Source organism: Canis lupus, chromosome 14 (assembly GCF_048164855.1).
Source record: "Canis lupus baileyi chromosome 14, mCanLup2.hap1, whole genome shotgun sequence".
Classification (NCBI taxonomy): Eukaryota; Metazoa; Chordata; class Mammalia; order Carnivora; family Canidae; genus Canis; species Canis lupus.
This window is the reverse complement of record NC_132851.1, coordinates 55,397,173-55,421,971: the sequence shown is the minus strand read 5'-3', so window position 1 is coordinate 55,421,971 and position 24,799 is coordinate 55,397,173. Positions and strand designations below refer to the sequence as shown.

Genomic DNA, 24,799 nt, shown 5'->3' with positions numbered 1-24,799 from the left:
TCTCTGTCTCTGTCTCTCTCTCTCTCTCATGAATAAATAAATAAAATCTTTTTAAAAAATCTATAGAGGGTATCACTATACCAAATAATATAATAAAACATTGGAACTATTTCTACAGTTTCTGGAGTGAGAGATCAACCTACTTTGTCATTCCATATTTCTATATAAGAGTAGATTCAATCTGTGTTACACACTTTTCAAGGAGAAGTAAAGTCTTTAGGAATGTCCAATACTTTTAAGAACTATACATTTTTCTTTTATAGTGAAGAAAAAAACAAAAATACCCCCAAAACTAAAAGTAGAGTAAGTCTTCTCTCTTATAGTTTTATTCTCTCAGTAAGATTTTGTCACTTTCTTATCTGTGGGCCTGGTTCTAACTACTTAGTTGGGTAACTGTCCTGACACAATTAGAAGGCCTTCTTATATTTCATCATAGAATTATAGATAATTGGTGTTCTATTCATGTGGAATATTAGTTCAGTTTTTAGAAATGTATTTCACTACTTCAAAGACAACATATTCACTGAAGAAATTTGGTAAAACCCAAAAAATCTCAAATCTGAACAATTTAGAGCTTAACTACCATTAAAACTCTGAATTATATGCTATCCTCATGAATCATTTTTAAAGCTTTTTATAGAAATCTTCAAATATAAGCAAAAGCAGATAAAATGTATACTGATCTAAATTCCAACTCATTTAAACCAGCTTTAAAAAAAGAACACAAAATTTTAGCAATACATAATGAACATTTCTCGTATCTCTGAGTATCCTTATACCTATGCTTTTTTAGTTGCACTGTTGAGATATTTAATAAATGACCTGATAACTATATACAAGTTTAGTGGGAAAGGAAAAATCAATATATTAAAAAAGAATATATACTTTTTTTTGGGGGGGGGGATTTCTCATAGGAGAGATTTATCCACACGGAAATAACTATGCAACTTATTCATATATAAACCCTGTCCACCATTAGGTTTACACAATTACGGCTTTCCCTGCTGGCAAAACTGGGTACTTGAATCTGTGTTGTGGAATTTTAAATTTCTAACTCTGGAACGTGATCAATCAAATCAATAGTCCTATTCTTCCACTAAAGTTTTCTGCGATGTTCCTGAACGCTTAACAAGTATGGTTATACTAAAAGCTACCATAAGAATCCAGGATACATGGCAAGTTAATACATTCACATTGAGGAGAAAATTTAGTGAAGGTGATATAAAAATAATTTTCGAGCAATTAAATTCTCAAGACTCTTTTAATATGTTCAGGAGCTGAAACACATGATAGTTACTATGGGTCACACTCGATTAAAATTCCAGAGCAAAATTTTCCTTTTGTGACAAGAGAGGGCTTCTTTCACTAAAAATGTAATGATTTCATAGCAAGAGGTAAAGGTTGTTGGCGCTCTGGGAAGTTGTAATCCTGGCTTTGTAGAGTTATTGAACCCCATGGGGCTACTAGGAAGGGGAAATGGCACTTCACGATTTTTTTGTGACTTATTATTTCATAAGTACCAATAGTTGATTTGGTACATTACTTTCTACGGGATAATTGATCACATAATGTTTCCCTCTACCATCCACATGGACCAGGGCTTTTAAAGTCTCTAGTGCCAGCCAGCTGGTTGCCACAGTCATATCTTCTATTCTAGCTGCTGATTATCCACCTGTTTACCTGCACACAAGCTGCTTTGACTTCCTTTCCTACCACACCCTGCCATCCTTTCACCAATGGAGGGGCAGTTTGGTTACTCTACACTTTGACGTTCTTCTATAAACAATGTAATAACACTTTTGTCCAAGTCTCTCTTCATATAAACATGGAAGTTTCTCTAGGGAAGAAACCTAGAACTAGATATGCTAGCATACAAAACACGCCTATCACGCGGGTAAGGGTTTTACAGATATTGCCAAGGTGGTTATGACAACTCACATTCCAACCATCAAGGTATAAGCATTCCACACTGTGTCCTTAATCTTTACTTAAGGTAATTAAATCAATCTCAAAAAATACCTTTTTGACATTTTTAAATGCTTGCTCTTTCGCCACCTTCTCTTTGAAAAAAGAGAACTCGTTCATTTCTCGTCCAATTATTTTTAGGAAACAAAAAAATATATATTTGCTTCCCTTTTATTTCTCTCTTCCCTAACTCTTTTCTTCCTTCATTTTGCCTTTTCACCATTTTGCCATTCCTTGACCAGAGACAATAAACATAAAAGCTGTGCCAGCAATATTTCTGAATTATAGGAAGGGAAATAATAATATATGTTAACTAGAATTGAATCTAATAAAGAGCCAGTCCCCAAATTTCTATGATCTTTCAAATTGCTCAAAATTTCTGCAAACATTTCTAATTCCTCTAATCCTCTAATAATTACATCTGTTTCTCCAGGCACTTCCAAGAACACACACACACACACACACCATATCCATGCACCATAATATCACATTATATTGTGTGCATTACAATTTTTTCCATTGGAAATATAAAATGTTGTGGCTTCATGATTCAGTCAAATAAACCTGAGCTTCTTGGAAACTCACACAGACATTACAAGTTTCTCTGAGCAGGTGACTAGGTTTCTCGGTCTTAGTTTCCTTATCTGTACCTCACAGCATTTTTGAAAGGGTGAAAGTGTGCATGAACATCATGTCATTGGGAGAAGATAGTGGTTACTCTACAGCACCAGATGCTCTTTGCTTATCCTTACTCGAACTCGAAGTTGATGCATCTTTGCTGCCTTTCATTCCTACTTCAGCTGAGCTGCTTTACTGACATCCTAGTACATGTACATTGCCTTCCTGCCTTCCCCCCTTGCTCCTGGGCTGGGGTACCTGTACTCCTTTTAATCACTGACAAATGCAACAGGACATAGCAGAAAGAGAGGCTAGGTTTCTAACTGCAATTCTGAACCATTTGCATTATTTACCTTCTCTGACCCTCTATTTCTTCATCTGGAAATGAGGATGATGCTTTCTTTGCATGATTTTTATTAGGGTTAAATTGGATCATCTATGTAAATGGCAAAAAAAAAAAAAAAGAGAACATTCAGTAAATAGTAGGTGGTACTACTATTTTTTGATGATTCCCTTTCTTTTTCTTTTTATTTGTTTTCCCTATCTTTTTTTTTTTAAGACTTATTATTTGAGAGAGAGAGAGAAAGCACGAATGAGAGGGAAGAGGGAGAGGGAGAGAATCTCAAGCAGACTCCACTCTGAGTGTGGAGCCCTGTTTGGGGCTCAATCTCATGACTCTCAGATCATGACCTGAGCTGAAACCAAGAGTCGGTGCTAAACCAACTGGGTCACCCAGGTTCTCATTTTCATTATTCTGTAAGCATCATGGGAAGAGGGTCAACACCCCCGCACCCAACTCCACTCCCCCACCCCCACCTCACCCCACCCCCGTTCATAGTTGTAGCCACAGAACAAAGCACAATGCCTGGCCTTAGCTATATTTAAAGACATGTTTACTCTGGGAAGGAGAGAAGGAAGAGAGGAAGGGAGGGAAGGAGGGAAGACCAATCAATTATTAGGCTTCTGACTTAAACCCAATTTTGACTTCCTGCTTCTGCTTTCTATAGCAGGTTTGATTCTGTGTCTGAATATCACTTTTCACCTTTGGCTTTTTCTTAGTATTTCCAATTCCATTTTCAAACTTCTGCTCCATAAACCATTACCACTTATGTCTCTTATTGGGCTTCTCTATAAAATATAAAAGTCTAATTTTTTTGTTTAATATATAAATCATGTATGTAATATAGTAATATTATCATAGATTTTGGAAAGTTTACTATTTTAAAAATCACAGTCCATTTTATATTTTTTATTGAATAAAATATTTCTAAATAAAGTACTATTTTCTTTTTTCTTAAAAGTAAAAGTTTCTTCTAAAACACTTCTCTTTTTTTTTAATTAGCATAAGAGTTCATTCTGAATCATGAAATCAACAAATACCTAACAATGCACTCAAGTTTGTATGCTTTTGGTAGAATCATTTTTCTTAACACTATTTTTTGAAGTCCAAATTTGAAAGCTAAAATATTTCAGTGACAAGACATTTCAGAGGAAAAGGGCTGGATAATTTTAATTTGTATCTTAATTAGGGTAAGTGGATGCAAAAAGTTTGACAATGAATTGTACTACTGAAGACCAAAAAGAGAAACAGGCAGAGTTCTTATGTAAGCATATAAAAAGGAAATTTTCTCTATTTGTTGTGTTTTTTGAAAGATGTATTTATTCATGAGACACACAGAGAGAGAGAAAGAGAGAGAGAGAGAGAGAGAGAGAGGCACAGAGACACAGGCAGAGGGAGAGGCAGGTTCCTGTGAGGAGCCCGATGTGGGATTCTATCCCGGGACCCTGGGATCATGACCTGAGCCAAAGGCAGACGCTCAACCACCGAACCACCCAGATGCCCCTCTCCACTTGTTTTTAGGGAAATCTTATATGTCTCTTCCTAAAAATTGTACAGCATAGATTTTACCTGTCATTTATGTATCTTAAATTATTTGGTCATTGATCATTATAATTTAAGAATTTAGCTTCCTGATGAAAGCGTACTTAAGAGGGAAATACCTTTGTCCTTAAATTCATACTTCTGATTGTCAACCCTAGTCTAAGGTACTTGAACACTATCTAATACTTGAAGAAAAAAAAAAACACAGAAATAAAGCAAATGTCAAGCTTTGCTATATAATAAAATCAATGTTCATTTATCTGGGCTAATGTTGGACAGACACAGGGTATTCTGAAGTGGAACCTTTAGATAATCAGAAATCTCATTTTAGTCACTATTAACCAACCCTGAGGAGATGTGGTAATAATGAGCAGCAAAACTATTTCAGTTCCACCTGCCTGCCCTCTGGTGGACGTGCTAATGAGCAGTGAAATGGCTACAGAAGGGACAGCTGGTGTGAGTGGGAAGCTTATTCACAAGTAAGTCATCTTATTATGACTGTGTGTTGCATGTAGAAGTGATTGTGATTACATTTCTAATAATTATACATTTACCAGGGACATCACTCTGTAGGGCCAAAAAAAAAAAAAAAAATCCCAACCACAACATAATAAGTTAGTATCATTTGTGAACCTTTTTATCCTTTGCATCTCTTCTCCTACATATCAGATTAAAGGCTAACACTGGGCTTGGCTGTAAAATGCAGGTCCAGCTTTGCTTTGTACAGGACTGTGATTTGATAATCAGAGCCTGGAAAGCAGAAGGTGTCCTTCTGAAAAGGTTTACCCTTCAATTATGAAAGAGGGGAAGACACAAGAAAGACAAAAACAAACAGAAGAGCCTTCAGCTGATGCTGAATGGCAGTGGCCGAGCTAGTGCAAATTCCCCAAGTTTGGGCTGTGCTTCCCGAAAAATCACCAGCAGCAACGCCCTTGAGGCAGCAGCTGGCACTCCAGGCAGGGAAGCCGCATTAGGAGGGAGGGAGGGCTCCTCTGCAGACAGGCAAACAGCTGATGCATAAAAATAAGGACCGGGATGAAATTAGCAACAAGTAGCTCACTGGTTTTCTTCTTTTTGTAAAGTTCACTCAGTTACTGAGATGGATGTAAAATTAAACTTTAGGGACAATGTGGCATCATGAGTGGAGCATCCTCGCCTGGCAGCTCTGGACAAGTCTGATTTAGGATCCCACTCCTTGCAGGCTCTCTTTTGTGATTTGGGCGCACCACAGTTAACTAACCGGTTCAGGAAGCGGATTCAGCTACCTATTAACACGTGACAGCTTCAAAATGTTCAGGATTCTCTGCCCAGCACTCACATTACTCAGCTGTCAAAGTAAAGGGCTCAGATATATGATGTGAAAATTACATTTTAACGAGGTGTCATGTGTGTTTAAAGTTCTTATTCATCACTATGTAGTCCATGGCTTTTACTGGAGACACAAATGCACTTAATTAGCATATTATAAGGACAGAAGGTTCACCTTATCTGCATTGTTAAACTGCTATGTGTAGGCTTTTTGTTGTTGTTTGAGATTCCGTTATCTTCAGTATATAAGGAAGGAAACGTTTATATCATCTCAAGTGGCTTTCCAGAAAATATGGATGGTGTTCAGGAAGCAGAACAGTCATAAGGCAGTAACTACATGTCTTTATTGTTTTGTTGTTTGTACTGATTGCTTGATGTGTTTCACTAAATGTCAACCAATAGATTTTTAGATGTGTTAGACATGCTAAGTTTGGGAAATTTTTGGAAGTGGGCTTCCCCGACTATCTTATCATCAACCTAAATCTACTTCCTCCTCCTTCAGTAGGAAATACTGGAAAATACTTGTACATTTGACAAGGAAGGTTTAGATTGTTCTAAGGACAGTTAAGAAGCAAACTCTAAGAGTCAAAGAAAATACCTCACATTTCAGTCCTATTTATTAATGAATAATAGATTCAGCATAAGACAGTTTCGGACAAAACTGAAGAGTGAAAGTCAGTCTGTAACTAATAATAGCTAAGGGGAAGTGATGCAACTGATTCCCTCACACCATATGTATCAGGATATAAAGTAGTTCTAGAATGTCAATGTCAACTTGAGAATCTCTCAAATAACCTGTGCAAAAGCTAAGTATTATCTGGAGGGTTTTAATGTCTACATTGCAAAAGAGCCAGCTGAAGGCAATAATGAAAATATAGTTCATATACCTTATAAGATAAAGGCTCAGTTAAAAGTACATTTGAAAAAAAGCCTAGATCTGATAATTCTAGATAAGCCTTTCTACTCAAAAAAGGAGAGGAAGTACTTTTACATTCACTTTATTCTCAGATGCTAATACTTACAAGCATTTTTGATACAGGTGTCCCAAACTGAATCAACTGTTCTGCAGACAAAATATGTTCTCAACAGGATACAATTATTATTCATTTCTAAATATAACACACCTTCCATTTTTTCAAAGTTGAAGAAAATCCTGGAATTCCTCAACTGAAAAATTTGAGACTGTTCTGAATAGAAAATTCACCCAGCAGTTGCTCACTTTCTCCCCTATTGTAAGACCATTGACTTTAATTTCTTCTAATTACTTCTGAAAGAAAGCGCATTAGGTGTTAATGTGCTTTGGCACTTCTCCCTAACACCTGCTAAACTTCCTTTAGGTTACCAAAGCTCATTACACTCTGAGTGAAGAAGGGAAGAAGTTAGGTGTAGGTGGTGGGGGTGGGGAATAACTGGGATGCATCTTAAAACTTCTAGATCATAGTAGTGTGAGGCCAAGAGTGAAGGTGACTACCTGAGAGGCATACATGTAATCTAAATAAAGCAAATTTGGGGACTGATAATCTTATCCTCATAATATTCTGAATATTAACATATATGGTAATTCATTCTTTGATTTCTTAAATCATTCAGCAAATCTTGACAGAGCACCTACTATTTATCAGGCACCTACTATTTATAGGTTCCATAAGAACCTATAAACAGGGACGCCTGGGAGGCTCAGTGGTTGAGCATCTGCCTTCAGCTCAGGGTGTGATCTCAGGGTCCTGGGATTGAGTCCCTCATCTGGCTCCCCACAGAGAGCCTGCTTCTCCCTCTGCCTATGTCTCTGCCTCTGTGTGTCTCTCATAAATAAATGAAAACTTTATTTAAAAAAAGGACCTGTAAACAGAAATGACTGACAGTATCAACAAGATTATTTCAACGTGATCAAAAAGTAAAAGCTTTTTATAAATTGGAAATTCTTTGCATTTGTATATTCTTTACCATGTGAGGTAGAACTATATCATTAAAAAGTGCTTCTACAAAATTTGCAAATATAAATTATTGTGTGAATAGCAATATCGCATAAATATAGATTCATTTTCCATTACTTTCATGCTGGAAGACTACAGAAAATACTGGCAAACTTGCACTTAATGTAATGCAAAATATATGATGACAGTTCCAAAAATGTTTTAGACAAAAATGAGAACAAATTTTAAGTTTTTAAAAACTTTGCCCAGAAGAGCAGGCCCATTAAGGCACTTTTCAAGGAGAAAGTTCGCTTAAAATTAACAATGAACATTTGGAAAACAAGTTTTAAAAAATCACATTAATATTAATTGATTTATACAGCTATTGTTGAAAACAACCTGTTTCACAGACTGTACCATTCCCAGAATGGCTTCCTTTGCAAAAGAATACAAACCAAAGTCCTTGTAGCTGAGCCAACCCAACAAAAGTCAGGACAATTAGCAGTTTGAAAATGGGTGCTGGGAAAAGTAAAAGGATGAAATTAAATGAATTCTGAAACAACTTTCAGGATATTTCTGAGACACTGTTTCTCTTGTTATTCTTCTTAAAGTTTACCATTTCAAAATTTAGAATGGATTGTTGTTTAAAAAAATAAAGTACATTGATTTCATGGTTGTAGAATCTACTCTACAAATTAGATTTGCATCTAGAGAGTGCCTGGCACATGGGGATGCGGAGATCACTTCCATCAAATGGGAATCTAGAGACACAGCCTCCGTAAACACACTTTCCATCATCAGTGCCATAAAAGGGAACGTGAATCTGGAGTTGAGTTGCACTTCGATAGCTGTAGGGTTTTTGAGTAATAGGAGCTACTGTGTCTTAGGTTCCTCGCTTAGAAAATGTGGATAAGGGACATCTAGGTAGCTCAGTGGTTGAGCCTCTGCCTCTGGCTCAGGGCATGATCCCATGGTCCTGGGACTGAGTCCCACATCGGGCTCCCTGCATGGAGCCTGCTTCTCCCTCTGCCTATGCCTCTGCCTCTCTCTGTCTCTCATGAATAAATAAATTTTAAAAAATCTTAAAAAGAAGAAAATATGGATACGAAGGATTTCTGCTGGGTTGGTGTGTACCTATTTGGCTGTTTGTTATACCTACTACAGATATCATCCTATTAAAGTCTAATGATCATTTTTGGAGATACAGGTTATTTTCTCCATTTTATAGTTGAGAAAACCAAGACCAAGAGGCTGAGCAATGTGCCCACAGTCAAGCACTGGAGGCAGAATTCAAACCCAAGCTGTTTAGATTCCTAAGCTCATGTTCAGAGCAGCATGCTCTGTATGTATGCTTCACAAAGGATTTTTAAATGTACAAGAGAAACATATTTTCCCCCTAGCTGCCAACACCCAGATCTTTTAAGGTACAGAAAGGTGATATTCAGTAGAAGTTAACATAGATATCCTTCTGCATAAGAGCTTCAGAAGTGTGAGTTTTCATTGATTAGAAGAACTCAGTTAAAATCAGAGCAAAAATAGCTTGCTTCCAACAGATGGCAACAGCAAATACACTTTAGATCTACAAACTCAGAATTAGCCTTTTTGACCCTAACGTATTTATAGTAAGTTGGTTTCTGTAGATAAATACATGAGAAGATCCATAATAGGAATTCACTAAGGCAATTTCTTTGAAAAATGTCAACCTAATTTACTAAAAAAAAAAACCAAAAAAACAAAAAACAAACAAAAAAACCCAGCTGAAACTGTTTGTGAGGAATACGATGAAGAGCCTCTATTAATGCTAATTGAATTCTCATATCCACACATACAATGCATAAAATTTACTTCTACACTTATTCTTTCCACCTCTAAACTGCAGTAAGTCTATACCGAAATACTAGCTTTTAAACGAGCATTAATGCATGAAAATTGATAATTTTTCTTGCAATTATATTTACAAATTTAATACAGATGGAATCTTACTCTTTGCAAAACAGGCAAGGTCTTCATTGTTGTTTAAAAAGAGGGAAAACTAAATCTCCTGGCAAAAGTTAGGAATTTGTCTCAAAAGCTAAACTTTGTCATTTCTCAGTGTTTGCCACATTAATAGCATTGTTTTAACAAACATGAATGCTAATACATTTTGGCAAGATGGTTAATATTTTAACTCCCATAAATAAATAAATACATAAAATTAAGTGAGTGGTATACTCTTCCTTATGTCCACAATGATTGATCATATAAAATGTATACACACATAAGTTTGCTTGAAATGTCTGCTGGAAATATCTATGTGTGAAGTCTCTAAATACTTGTGACTATGGTATCATCTTGCTCTTCCAGGATAATTTAGGAAACTAGGCTAAGAATTTGCTTCAATTCATCAAATCAAAACCTGGAATGCTGATTAAATTTAATCTACCTATTATTAGAGATAAGAATAATGCATAATGTTTTCAATAAATAAAACTTGAAATATGTTACTGTCTCTTCTTTACTCATAAACCACAAAAGATGAGTTGTTATCTGGGGGCAATTAGATATTATGTCCTGTTGCAATTGTCTCTATGAATAAATAAATAAAATCTTTAAAAAAATAAAAGTCAGAAAAGGCTAAGAACCACACATAAACAGTTTTCACTAACAAAATGTAAATTTTAACTTAAGAGTATCAGAGCTATGAAAAAAATACTCCCATGGTTGATTCTTGCTTAGGTTTTCAACTGAAGGTTGTATCAAATTGAAAGGCTTACCTATACAGTGGTGAGCCAGGTACTGTACTTGGTCTAGGAGATTTTTTTGAGGAATTATTAAGGAGAAGTTGCTTTTGTTACTGTTGCATACTTAGGCTTCTCCTCCCATAAGGGACAGTTCAATATAGTATCAGCATTGCTGGCCGTGGAAAGAATTGTTAACATTCTGCCTAAGGCCTCTCCGAGATCGGAGAAAATGCCAACTGATTTCTCATTCTCTCAAGCTAAGAAGTGAAAAGCCATTCACTCATTCATTCAACAGAGTTACTGAGTCTGTATTTTATATATGCCATATATTAGTGTCTGATAAGGCAGAAATAATGGCCAGATAAAAACTTATACATAAATAAAGGCTGGGTAAGGTCACTGGCCATAAGGAACTTAGAATCTAGCTGTGTAAGAAGGTACATGTGTAACGAACTAAGTTAGGAAGCAAATGGCAAAAAAAAATAAATAAATAAATTAAAAAAATAAATAAAAAAAAAATAAAATAAAATAAAAATAAAAAATAAAAAAAAAAGGAAGCAAATGGCATGCAAGTAAAAGCAGTGCAGAAAACAAGTTATATTAAGATGTAAGTACTGAAAGACACAAAACATAATCTTTAAATTGCTATATTACTATCAAAATTCAGACACCTGTTTTTTGCTTTCCATTATACTTTATCATGAAGAACAGCATTATGGCTAGTTGAAATAACTGAACCTCTAAACTTAGAGATAATTCTATTTAATTGCGTAAATGAAAATTTAAAATAATAAAGCAACTTATGACTATTTCTAACAGCATTAAAAGAAAATGGTATGTCCCAGAGAGGAAAACGACAATTGTAAAGAATTGGGGAGGCACCTGGGTGGTGCAGTGGGTTAAACATCTATCTTTGGCTTGGTTCATGACCCCAGCATCCTGGGATGGAGCCCCACATCAGGCTTCCTGCTCATCGGGGAGTCTGCTTGTCCCTCTCCCTCTGCCCCTCCTCTGATTTGTGCTCCTCTCTCTCTCTCTCTCTCGCTCTTTCACAATCACTCTCTTTCTCTCTCTCTCAAAGAAATAAAATCTTGAAAAGTAATTGTAAAGATTATCTCTGGTTTACTCAAAGCAGTGTTTTGTATTGTTGTTTCTTGTAAAATTTACATCTATTTTTTTCTGCATTTCTCAGTTATAAACATTTTTCTGTGCATATCAGTTAGGTATACTCAGACGTGGGCACACTCAAACTGACAATGTTCCCAATAGGGGTGGTCATATATGACACTCTCTGCAAAGTGAATATATTGGCATAGGGCTCCTAAAGCATTGTATCAAGACAGCCCTTATCATTTTTCCTATTGGAGAGCACTTCTGAGGGCATGTCACAATTAATTAAAGAGGAAGGCATTCTATTTTAGTAAAGGTTTTGTGTACTTCACTACACAATAAACTAGCCAGCTGATAATAAAAATGCCCTTCAGAGAAGGGCTTAAGATTGGAGACTGCTTGCACAAGAGAGAAAAAAGTTTTTATACTTTTTTTTTATAGCCAAATGCAATTAATGGCAACAGTTTTTGGATGAAAAGACAGTGAACAGTTTTCAGGTACACAGGCCAGAAGGAAGACAACAAAAGTAATCATACATAAAAGAAACTTACCAAAAACAAACTGTAAATATACCCCTCCAACACTCCCTTGAGTATCATCAAAAGTCAAACTTACCTGATCTGCTATCCAGAGGTCCAAAATCCAAAGAGTATTTCACGACATGATAGTTATTCCATACGTACAGAAGGTTGTCCCTGGGGTTGTAATCCACAGCTGCTATGTATTGGTATGAATTGGGAAAGGGTACATCCACCAAACTATCCTTACTTTGGTCGGTGTTGTAAATGTAGTCAATCTTATTCCCTGTGGCCTCGTTATCATCATCCTCATATACAGATTTGACCACATACAGAATCCCGCAAATCATAAATGCGTTGGAAGCTGATCTTTTATCATATGCAGTATCCCATGTCCCTTCAATCCGTAGGGTATAAGGGTTCAATTGACTAATGACAATTTTACCATTATTTTGTTCTGTTGCATAGATTACCCATAGCCCATTTTCATCCACTGCGAGGTCTATGTCAGACTTGCCTCCCCATCGGTAAGGGGAGGTATCATGGTAATTGGCATTTGCTATGATAGCCTCTCCACTCTTTATCCTAGTCCGCAAATCAAATTTTACTATGTTCCTGGTGCGCTCTTTGTTGAAAAACAAAGCTCCATCATACACTACAAATCCTGTGCCATCCACCCTATGAGGGAGCTTGTAGGTTGTAGTTGGCCTTCCAGCGATGAAGTCATCCTTGGATGAGTACTCCGTCAGGGTATCAGTTCTGTAGGGAGTCCAGGGCATATAATAAATCTTGTCAGAGGCCTGTAGAGGGTCTTTGCACCATGCCCCAGATTGGTGGTCAGATTCAAACAAGTGTTCACTCTGGTACACTCCTTTTAGTAGTCCAGGACAAAGAAAAACTGTTGGGAGGGAAAGAGTTAAAATAATAAATATATTAATTTTAATATTTTGTCATATATTTTTATTTTTCACCAAATGGAATGTAACTCTAACAAGAGATACCCACCACCACTTAATTATTTTGTTGCATTCTTCTGAGTACGCGAAATGTTTTACACACTACTTTTGACTATTGTTCAAAATCATTTTCATTTTCATTTGCTGAAAAATGTGGCCACTTTCTAAGCAGTTGTGTTTTCTTTTGATTTTTACCTTTGTAAACATGTGATACAATATTTTTGTATATACAGATACAGGTGTGATGTATGTCTATGTATTCTATAGGAGTATAATAAATATAAATATTTATAGATAAGATTTCTATGTGTCTTATTTAAACTTAAATATATATATTGTTTTCACTCTGATGACATCTGCCATTCAATAACTTATCATTAAGAAATAAATAGGAATCTAATAGTAATTAAGTATAATAATAAAGGAAAAGAAAAGCCTTGTAATACAGGCCACTGAATCTTCTAGCAAAACAAAACAAAACAAAAAACTCTTAAAGCTGCTTTAGCACACACAGAGCATGCAACCCACACAATTAAAAATGAATGATGGATGGAGACTGGGAGGGAAAAGAGAAAGGAAGAAAAAGAAAGGAAAGAAGGAATAAGGAAAGAAGAAAAGGTGAAAGGTTACAGAGAAGAACCCAAGATCTAGATTTTAATCAGTTAAAAATGTCCTGTTAAATACAGTAGTATTGGAACTTAAAAACATGTACCTTTTACTGTTACATGAGAAGAACATTAAAAAAACAAGATTACTTGCTATAATATTTTGCTGCTCATACTTCAGATTGAAAATGGGCAGGAATTATCTCATTCACTTGATTTTTAGTATGATTCAGTAGCAAACTGTGTACATAGTGGTAAGAAGCCTTGGCTAGCTCATAATGAAAGGGCTATAAAGCAATGTTTCCCAAAGAGTGGTCCTTGAAGCACCTGTTTCATGTGGTATAGCCCGATGTTATACAGAAAGAAAACAGGGATCCTTATCCATATATTTAAGAAATATCATATTAAATAGAATTGTGGCAGAGATTCTAATAGCTTTGGTACATCAGTGAATCTCCAAGGCTGAAGTGAGGAAAATGAACATATTTAACAAACTCATTTGATCATGGAACCCTTTCTACAGAGCCTGTTTCAAATGTAGTGTTCTGTTGAACCCGCTATGGGAAACACTGCTCTAATATTTTTGCAAAGCAAATACACTAAAATAATCATGCAGTCCACTGTTATGTTTGAAATGATTAGAAGGGTACTGGGTGGAGAAACTTAGAAGTCATAAGGAATTTGGATGTTGACCCATATTTTATTGATTAAAGTATTATGCTCTTGATATTAGTGATTAGCTCCTTAACAGCAACTATAATGCTAGATCAAATGGAAAATGATCTAAGATAAAACTTGGCTAGGATGTGCAGGTTATTAAAAAGGAAAGTGCATTATTAAAGTGTCCAAAGTTTTACTTTTGTAGAAATGAAAAGTTCAAGGGCAGAGTTGACTATCAAAATCTTCCATAGCAAGGATAGAAGGCCTTCATCAATTTATACTCAATAATAAAATTGATGATTATAAGAATTTCACAGATTCTAATATGATGGCTAAATTATAAAGAATGGATAGGCATTGTTGTCAAAGTCACATATAAGCTTTAGATTGGTTAATAGTGAGCCCATGATTGCTAACGTAATTTATTAGAAGATATTTCAGAAAACCAATTCCCCTTTTCCCACAATAGTTAAAAATTAAAGGTATGGGAAACCACACCAGAGCTATGGAAAATTATCTAGTATAGAAATAAAATCAAATCTAAAGCAACCACTATCCATCACCATCTACTGCATTTCCAACTACTTATTTAAAAATAAAGAGGAAGAAAATGCACGGTTGAAGATTTTACATGAAACTGTTTTAGGATAAAAGGAGCAAACCAGCACTGGTCATCACAACAGATTAAAGTGAAGTTGAGCAGCAGAAGTAGTAAATAAATTTTCATAAAATAGATAAGAATTAATACAAAATTATTTTAACTAAATGTTAAACTGTTAAATAACTTAGCCTATAAATAGTATATAATTCATGAAAGGTATTTAATTACCTTTTTGTTCCACTTCTATTGGAGAGAGAGAAGTACAGAGAGAAAGGAGAAAAGAGAATAGATTAATGGTACGATATTGGCCAAGCACTTTTTATTCACCTCTTCCAAACTGAAAGTAAATAATTTATTTCACTCATACTTGCTTTTTGAACATAGGATTTTTTAAACATTCCCCTAGTAAAATAATTTTTAAGAAAAGCAATCATGTAATAAACTTAAGAATACGTACAGGCTTAGAAAACATAAGGCAAAAGTTAATCAAGCTAAGATTGCAAAAAACATACAATTCCAAACTATAGACACATAGGAAATACAATATTCATAATAAGAATACCAATATTCCCCTTTGAAAGTCAGAAAGATAATTATACCCACAAAGCTTTCAAATAGTTTGACTAGTCTCATTTATAAAATACTATTGTTTATACCACTATTTAACATAATAGTCTTGTTTTTTACCCATCTCAAGGATTGATCTCTTTGGAAGTAACTACTCTGCAACTCATTTCCTAAGGCCTAAGATTTTCTGTGTTAGTCTTATGGGAAATAAACCTCTTGAGGCTACACATTTACAGGGAATGCTCTCATACTGAATAAATGGATTCAGAATATTTATTGAAGAAACTTCTCTCCCTCCCACTTATCATTATTTGATATTGTGGAAAAATGTCTTTCAGAAAAATCTGTTAGCAGAAGGTTGACATAAATAATGAGCCACCTGTTCTGGAATTTCTGAAATCCTTAACCAAGCCAACATACGTTTGTAAGCATAAATTGAAATCCTCAGCCATGTTATAGCTATATTTTTCAAATTAGATTCCATTTTTATTTTTAAGGTACTGATCAATACAAGTCAGGGAAAATTCTGGGAAACTGTAACATATTCATGTAACTCATCAACTGTTAACGTATTCATGCAACTCATCAGGTAGCGCGTGTTTATCTTATAAACATTTGTCTCATCAGAGACAATTTGCCTAAATCGCAAAAAAAGAACAAGGACCAACAAAAAAACAGGGGGAAGAGTCGGGGAAAGAGGAGTTCATAACACAGACTCAAAGATCACAGATTGCAATTGATATAAATCTTAAAAAATGCAATGAAATGGATGAACTTAAGTATTATTGCACAATAAATAAAACTCTAGGGAAGTTTCAAACAAGGGAGAAATATTGTTTTGGGTAGTTACATTTGGGTGAGACTTTTGTGCTTTGAACTAAGCTCCTCTGTCTTCTATTGTCAGAAACATACTCATTTCTCTCCACTGACTTTTTTGAAAGCTCAATGTCACATGTGTTAGAAGACAAAACTAGTGTATGTCAAACGTTATGCTTGGGGCACCTGGGCGGATCAGTCACTTGAGCCTCTGACTTTTGACTTCAGCTTGGGGATCATGATCTCAGGGTCCTGATATTGAGCCCTTTTGGGCTCCAAATTCAGTGGGAATTCTGCTTGAGATTCTCTCCCTCTCCCTCTACCCATTCCTTCACTTGCTCTTGCTCTCTCTCTCTAAAACTAACAATAATAACTAATAATAAATCTGAAAAAAAGGTTATGTTTAAGAAGTTGCAAATGAGTTATTTTGGAGAGATTCCTTATCTCATTAATATACAAATCTTTTTTTTATAGTAGTTCTAGGACTCTTTTAACATTTATACTGTGTAATTTATCATCGTTCTCAATCTTTATCGAATGACTGCAGTGTTCACTGGACTATCTGCCTCATTACAGGTCAATTAAATGCTTTACTTAGGAGATGCTTCATTTTAAGACTAGAACCTCCAAATCTGAGTTCAGACTGACAACTAAAAGAAGCATAACAGAGTATCCTAAGAAATTATTTAATCAATAGTCTCAGAAGTTTGGACTCAAAGCACATTACAATGAAAGTGAAAGTTGGGAGTGGGAAGTCATACTAAGTTGACATTTTTCAGTAACCAGACTACACAAATATAGATAAAACTAATTCTGTTTCTTGAAATACTTCTAAATATATATCCTTTTGAGAACTGTATACAGAGTATATAGTATATTCTGAAACATAAAATGTATACATACACAACTTTACTTTTATCTCATATAAAGCTCTGTCTTATTCTAAAGCAGTTATCCTAACTTCTTGGTGACTAATATTTCTCTCTTCAACAAATACTTAATATGGAAGGTGGGATATGTGATAAAAAGTAGTGATTAAGGCATTATTTTTCTGTAAACAATATCTTACAATTTAATGGATATTATTATTTTTCAAAGAACTTTTATTTCTATTTCCTCAATTGTCATTAGGTAAAATTTTACTTTTAATTCTCTGGTCTTGGTCTAATTTGAGATAAACTGGCCTAAGCTGTAGCATAAGTAAAGCTTGCTTCTGTTACTTGCTGGTTATTCAAAATTAAGATTTATTAGGCAGTTTCACTTTGGTGAAAAGTATTATGTTCTTGCCTATGTCATAACTGGCTGTAGCTCATTTATCACTTATTTGCTATTTTCAAGTCTCAAGTAAAACAGTCCTATAATTTAAGTTGAAACAGGCACACACAAATCATATTCCCATAACAAAAACTGGCAAAGCAAACATAATTTGTCATTGAAAAGCTTAGTAACACTGAGGATTAGCCAGGCAGTGTCATCATCTAATTCTGATTCTAGAGGCTTCTTTCCCCTGGAAAAACAAAAATAAAAACAAAACAAGCACTCATACAAACATATTGTATAGATACAGGTTAACACCCTTCCCAATATATCCTTCATAATCTCAGTGCCTGGAACATAATAAGCACTCAGTGAACAGCTACTGAATTAATACATAATCCAAATCCAAATAATTTTGCTTCTTAATATTTTAAGCAGGTAATAAAATGAGAAGTGGTGAAGAGAATCTGAATTTGCTATATACAATCGTACATGCAATGTATTATCTGTCTAATGTCTTTTTATATTTTAAAGGAAGTGGAGGAAAGTACAATTTATGAGCAATATGTACCTCCAGCTCATTAAATGTAAAACTAGAGGGGAAAAAAAAGGAAAATAAGAAAAACTATATGGATAGTCTTGAGGATTATATTGGCAAGAAAAAAGTGTTGCTATAAAAACAGCCAGCAATGATCTAAAAACATAGACTGAAAATACTCCATTCCCTCCTCTCCATAATGAGATCATAAATAAATGAATTGTATGATGACATCTGTGCTCAGCCTCCTTCAGTACCTCCTGTCTTTTGGTCTGGTCCAATATCCTGAATTCTGGCATTATAGCTGTCACTGCTCATTTCCAATCCTCTTTGGAACTAGTTACTCTCTTTTTCTCTCTTCACTTTTAATCCCCAAACTATTTTTATTGTCCATTCAGCCTCTGCAAATATGTTTATATGTTTCCTTAAAGTGATTTCATTGTTGTCCTTTGTCAAACTTAATGTCATAAGCTATATCCCGTGGTTAGAGTAAATGACAAATTCAAAGTAAGAGTAATTTTATTCTGTATAAAAGGCAGAAACGGAAGAAAAAAAAAGACCAGTAAATTTTCCCTTCATTTCCCAATAGTTCATAAAAGAGATATAATATATAGCCAATAGCCATGTTATTGTTTAGAAAAATAAGACCTTATTAGTTCTACCCATATCTGTACCATATGCAGTACTTTTGAATTGCATTTTTAATTAGAAAAGGTATGGATGAGAGAGCATATGCATGCATTGCCAGGCTTTTTCAAATTGCATTGCAAATTACAGAGAAATAAAATTGTGGTGTGCTAAAATTTGTTAGAACTAAATTGTCATAACTAAGAACTATGAAATTGTGACTAATTCTAATGTAACTTAAATTTTCTTTTCTTTTAAACTGTAACTCATACCACACATTTTTCTATCTATGTTATATAATCCAGTGATGCCTCTATATTACTATTAATATATAAATAAAAAACTGATGGGGAACATAAGATAGTTATAAAACATTAAATAATGTATAAATGCCTATTTTTATCATTGATATTTGGTAGTATTTTAAACAGTATGATTTTCTTGGTTACATTTGGCTTGGACTATTCAAGTACCTTTGGGAACCATTATCACTGGCCAGCTGGGCAGAGAAGGGGACAGTAATATGGCAAACTAAGTGAGTAATAAAAAAAAAAAAATCAGTCCTGGATGAAAATTTGCTGGTATATCATCCATAAATGAAGCGATCTATAAAGTGGATGATCAAAAGTTTACAATGATACTTTTACTTGGATAGCACTTTATAACTTAAGGAAAAGTTTTCATACAAATCACTTGATTTAATTCTTCCAAGAAAATGGTGATGGGGTATTTATTATTACCATATCAGAGATGCATCAACCAAAACTCAAAAGGCTCAAAGATTTGAGCAAGACCAAGACTGGTAGATGGCACAGACTGTCATTTATCTAACATACACTAGCTCTTACCACATGCGAACATAGTGAAACTGACATTCTTGCTCTCCATTTCCCTTCTGTTGACAAATCCACATAAGAGTGCACTTTAGAGGTATAAAGGACACAAATGGGATCTTCCAGAGGGTAGGCAGTCTACTATAAGAACTAACATTCACTAAGCATGTACTGTGTGCCACACATTGCACTGAAGTTTTGCACACAATACTAATAATCATCTCACAGCAACCTTATGAACTAGATATTCTCCTTATCAGAACTTTCCAAATGAGTAAACACGTACAAAAAGGCATTGTTCTTTGGGTAGTGGGTGGTAGAGCTGGAATTCAAATACAAGTTTCATGACTGTATCTCCAGTTCTCAGCGCATAGAAAAATCTCAATTAATATTTCTTATGCCTCCATGCAATGCTGAATTGCACTATAGTATTTTCAGAGAAAGAGACTGGGTGCCGTATTCTTCAGTGCTAGTGATGCAAAGCATCTCTCCAGAGAAGATAAAATAATAATAATAAAAAAAAAATAGCTCCTCATTTCTTGGCCAAAGAAACAAGGTATTTCTTATCACCAGAAACAAACCTGTACTGCATACCTCATGTCCTGTTAATTCTCATTATTCTGAAACAGAAAATTCTTTTTCCATTTCACATACACCAAGAAAATACAGAAGCACTTCAGTAAATAGAAATAAAAAGATCTGTGAAGTTCATTAATTTTTTGGTATACTGCGTATCAAAAATTCTGACAGGTATCTGTCTCTTTCAGTAAATAAGGTGCTAATCCTTTATTTAATGAAAGACAGGGGTAATCTCCGCAGCTCAGCTTCTAAATTATGTTTTTCAAATAATACCCGTGCATCACTGAATGAAAGTGCTGCTCAAGCACCTTGTATTACAATGGCTTTATATAATGTGTTTCCAAAATTATTGCCTTCTAATGAATTTCATCCTGGAGTGTATAGATTGAAAATGTCAATAATTCATAAGATGCTTTCACTAGCCACATTCTGATTTAAAGACTAAAATACAATATCTATAAATGATGCAGAAACTGAGACTACCTTTTGTTTTGTAGTAACTTTCCATCTTTCTGATGGATCTGTAAAATCTTTCTGCTAATTTAACCTTTTAAAAGAAAATGATGCTATTAGTTGACTCTTTGGGGAATATATCAGTAATAACTTTTAGAAAAATAACAATTTTTCAAAGGTATTATTGGTAGCAAAGTCAATCTTACATTTGGTTCATCAACAATATACCCTTGTCATAATGATTTGTCACTACTACAACCACAAGGCACTTAAAGCTTCTGATGAAACACAAAGGCAGAGTCCTTTCAGAGTGACAAGACTATACTATATATATATAAAAATGCGTGTATATTTATATTAGCCCCACTGAATGCATTTGTTATTTGCAAGGCTCTAACGGCTGTGAATACAGACGCAAGTAATAATCATAATGCCTAACAATTCCTGATCATGTACTATGTGAATAGTTATGTGGATAATTTCATTTCACCCTCAAAGAAACTCTAGGACTTCGGTGGTACTATCATGAACATGATACAGAGCAGGAACTAATCTCTCTGCCTTAAGGAAACTTAAAGTCTAATAATTGGTGATTTTTCAGTGTCTTTATTTACCAACAATAAGCTATTTTTAAATGCTTTCAGAGGAACTTGTGTAGAGATTAAAAACAGGCAATAATAGAAGTGAATAGCAGAGGGAGAGAATCCCTAAAAGCCAAAATTTAAAACACGAGGCACAGTAATTTGACTACAATCAAAGTTCTTATGGAATATGTCACCTATTTGTTCCTGAGAAATTAATTTTTGAATGATTCCTATTAGTAGGCTCTATACACCCACTGCTGGATATGTAATAAATAAGATATTCAAAATCAATCTAATCTAATCCTAGATTTAGTAAATATATTAAAATTACTGTGGTTTGGGGGCTAAATTTTTTCAGATGTCATATAGTCTCAGCCAATAGTTTACAAATAAAAAAATGAAGCCAGAGAATTAGATATTAGCTCCAAATCATTATTTCATTTTTAACTCTTAGTAGTACTAAAGACAAATGATTAAATGATATAATTTTTTAAAGGATTTTATTTATTTATTTATGAGAGACACAGAGAGAAGAGAGAGAGAGAGAGAGAGGCAGAGACACAGGCAGAGGGAGAAGCAGGCTCCATGCAGGGAGCCCAATGTAGGACTTGATCCCGGACTCTAGGATTACGCCTTGGGCCGAAGGCAGGCACCAAACCGCTGAGCCACCCAGGGATCCTGTAAAAATTTTTGGATGTAATATTTTTTTTATTCATTTAACAATTTTGTGTATTGTGAGGGCAGGAATGACTGTTCTAATTTTCTGATGAGAAAAAAATCAGAAGCTCAAAGAAATCAAGTTACTTTGCTTCATTGTTCCTTCAGTCTTACAAGGGCTCTTACAATCTTGCGAATTAATCATTGAATAGAATTTTTTATCATCATCTGGTGCAAGAGAATGAGACAACAAAACCCACAGAGTCATTCAGTAAAGGAAAAAAAAAATACACACACACACAAAAAAAACATTCTGAGGACTAATTTAGGAATCGGAGGAGCTACTACATACTTTGGTACTTTGTAGAAGTATTCCAAATACCCTAACCAATTTGGGGCTGGATTCACTAGCCAAAAAGCAGGAGATATTTTGTATTGTATAATATTATGGTTAATAGACACAAGAGAAATAATTCAGATAAGATTCCTAGAACTGTAAACAAAAACCAAAAAGAAATTAATCTCAGAATTCATTAGCAAAAACATATACACCGCATATATCCTATACATGTTAACTGAATCTCTTGTAAAGTAGATTTAAGATTGTTACTCATTTGGGGTTTTTTTTTTTTTTTTTGGTGTTTCATAAAATTGAGATGCTATTATCAATTCATCTGAATAAACTCTAAGTCTTCAGATTCATTACTATAAATGTCCCAAAATGTGTTTCTTAAAATATTATTCCAATTTTATGTCTTATTAATCCTATAGGATAATCATAATAGTTCACAATGGTTTATTTATTTTACTTCATATACTCTACACCTATACTTTATATACTCTACACTTATATTTTTCAACTTTTCACACTCTGTTGCCCCTGTTAAGAATGCCTCATATCTCCCATTTCTAATTAAGCCAAACTCTATCTCTGGGTTCTAAGTTCTTTCTTCATAAATACTGCTTTATTTACCAGGCCCATGTTGAATAAGCGTATAATTTCAACTTAGTTTGTGGGGGAGGGAGGTTTTCAATAATGCTGTAGTCTAGGGATTGGCAAACCTTTTCTACAAAGAGCCAGACAGTAAGTTAAGTTTTGGGAGCTACATACGGGCTGCATTGCACAGCTATTTTCATCACTGTCTTCTTCTTTTTTTTTTTATTTTTTAACATCTCTTAAAAAATGTAAAAGATATCCTTGGCTCACGGGCTAGTAGCAAAACAACCCGCGGTATGTTTATCCCATGGTCATTATTTCCAATTATCTATTCTAGTTCATTTCACTTATACTGTCTCACTTACTATTTTCTTTGGCACTTGATATTTTTACTTTCTATCTTTCTTCAGGAATTACATGGAGGTTCTTGAAGGCAGAGAACCCTATATCCTTCACCCAGGCATTATTGGGTTCTATTTCAATGTCTTGTTATAACTTCTGGTCAATAAATGTTGGCACTGACAAGCTTTTAAAATCACAGGCAAATGGCTCTAAGCATAAACTTGGTATGGTTCAATGATATGAACAAAGAAGGCAAATCTTATAGACGGCAAAGCATCCCTTTTATTTCTGCTAAGCAGGCATGTAAAATTGTCCTTAGGTAGTACATCTTATATCTCTTTGGTGGAGTCCATTATCTTTCTTACTATCTACATAGAACTGCACACTGCAAAATATTTATTCTCTAATCAATTGCTAACAGAGAGTTTGTAATCTCTGTGAAATTTCTCCTTAACAACATTGAAACAGCCTTTCAGTGCAGTTTACTTAGCATTTATACCATCACAGTCTATTTGCCAAACACTTAATCTATTTCATTTTATTCAATCCTCACAACAACCCTGTTGAGATTATTGTCACCATTATACAGATGAGCAAACTGAGTATAGAGGTCATTAGCGATCTGTAGTGCCAGTATTTGAACTTCTGAGCTACAGTCCTAGCTCTATGCTTTGCTCTCTGGCAAACAAGAAAAGGGACGGTGACAAAACTAATGAAGATAACTAATATTAATTGAGTCTTTACTATTTACCAATTTACGGTTTTAAATAACTTACATTATTATCCAATTAACAATTATATTACCACTATACATAGATAGCATTATTATTTTAATATTGGAAAGAAAGAAACTGTGATACAGATAAGTTAAATAAATAGTAAGTGACAGACCAGGATCCAATGTCAAGCCTCTGACATCACAACCCAGGTGCTAAACCACTATCCTTCACGTGCAAGCTACTTGCACTATTTATTATCGCTGGATACTTCCGTTGACTGAAGGAGGGGATAGAGTTCTCAGCTACCTTTATTACTTTCTAAATGCCAGTCTTGCTTTACCCACTGAATAACATTTAACGGATATAGAAAATGATTTGATTGCCTGCTGTCAGCGACAATATCTGATTGTAATTTCAACAGAGACAAAAACTTTCTTAAAGTTAGCATTAATAACTTATATTTAAAGAACCTTTTTAAAAAATTTAAAAAATAACTTATTAGCTGATTTTAGGCTAAAGAACCTTTTCTTAGACCCATCTCTTTAAGATCAATTTTCAAATCAGAGCCTTTCTTGGGCCATCTTTCAAGGGAGCATCAGATTCCAGACTCACCAGGCACATGTTGGTCACCTGTAAAGCGAGGAACCAGTCCTTGACTTAAATCAATCATGTTCACAGAGGTGAAAGAAATGCAGGGGTAGAAGGAATCAATAAGCCAAAAAAAAAAAAAACACAAAAAACAACAACAACAAAAAAACAAGAACATGGCATAAAACTATTTGCTACTTTTTTTTTTTCCTAATTGAAGGAAGATAACTTGTTTTATGAATAATGGAGCTTAGAGCGAACTGCAGAAATAGCAGTTTTCTCTTGGGAATTTCCTGTTTCTTCTTTCATTCTTTAGGGTCGCTCACAGTGCGTCTGTGACAATTCGGTATCAAGATTCCCCTGACGTAGCCAAACACAGTTAATCGGATAGTGAACAGTTTCTTATTTCCCACTTGCAGCTGAAGGCATTCAAAATAGGGCCCAGG

The 24,799-nt window shown here is 34.6% G+C and overlaps 1 protein-coding gene across 23 annotated transcripts in view; it reads right to left on the bottom strand.

Annotated features, from left to right (window-relative positions):
• Positions 1 to 24,799, bottom strand: part of ADGRL3 (adhesion G protein-coupled receptor L3) — an 856,207-nt gene that overhangs the window by 314,527 nt on the left and 516,881 nt on the right. For all 23 annotated transcript variants that reach the window (XM_072775204.1, XM_072775207.1, XM_072775212.1 and 20 more), the window contains one exon: positions 12,132 to 12,932. In XM_072775204.1, coding sequence (XP_072631305.1) covers positions 12,132 to 12,932 — 801 coding nt within the window. The remainder of the gene's footprint in view (positions 1 to 12,131; positions 12,933 to 24,799) is intronic.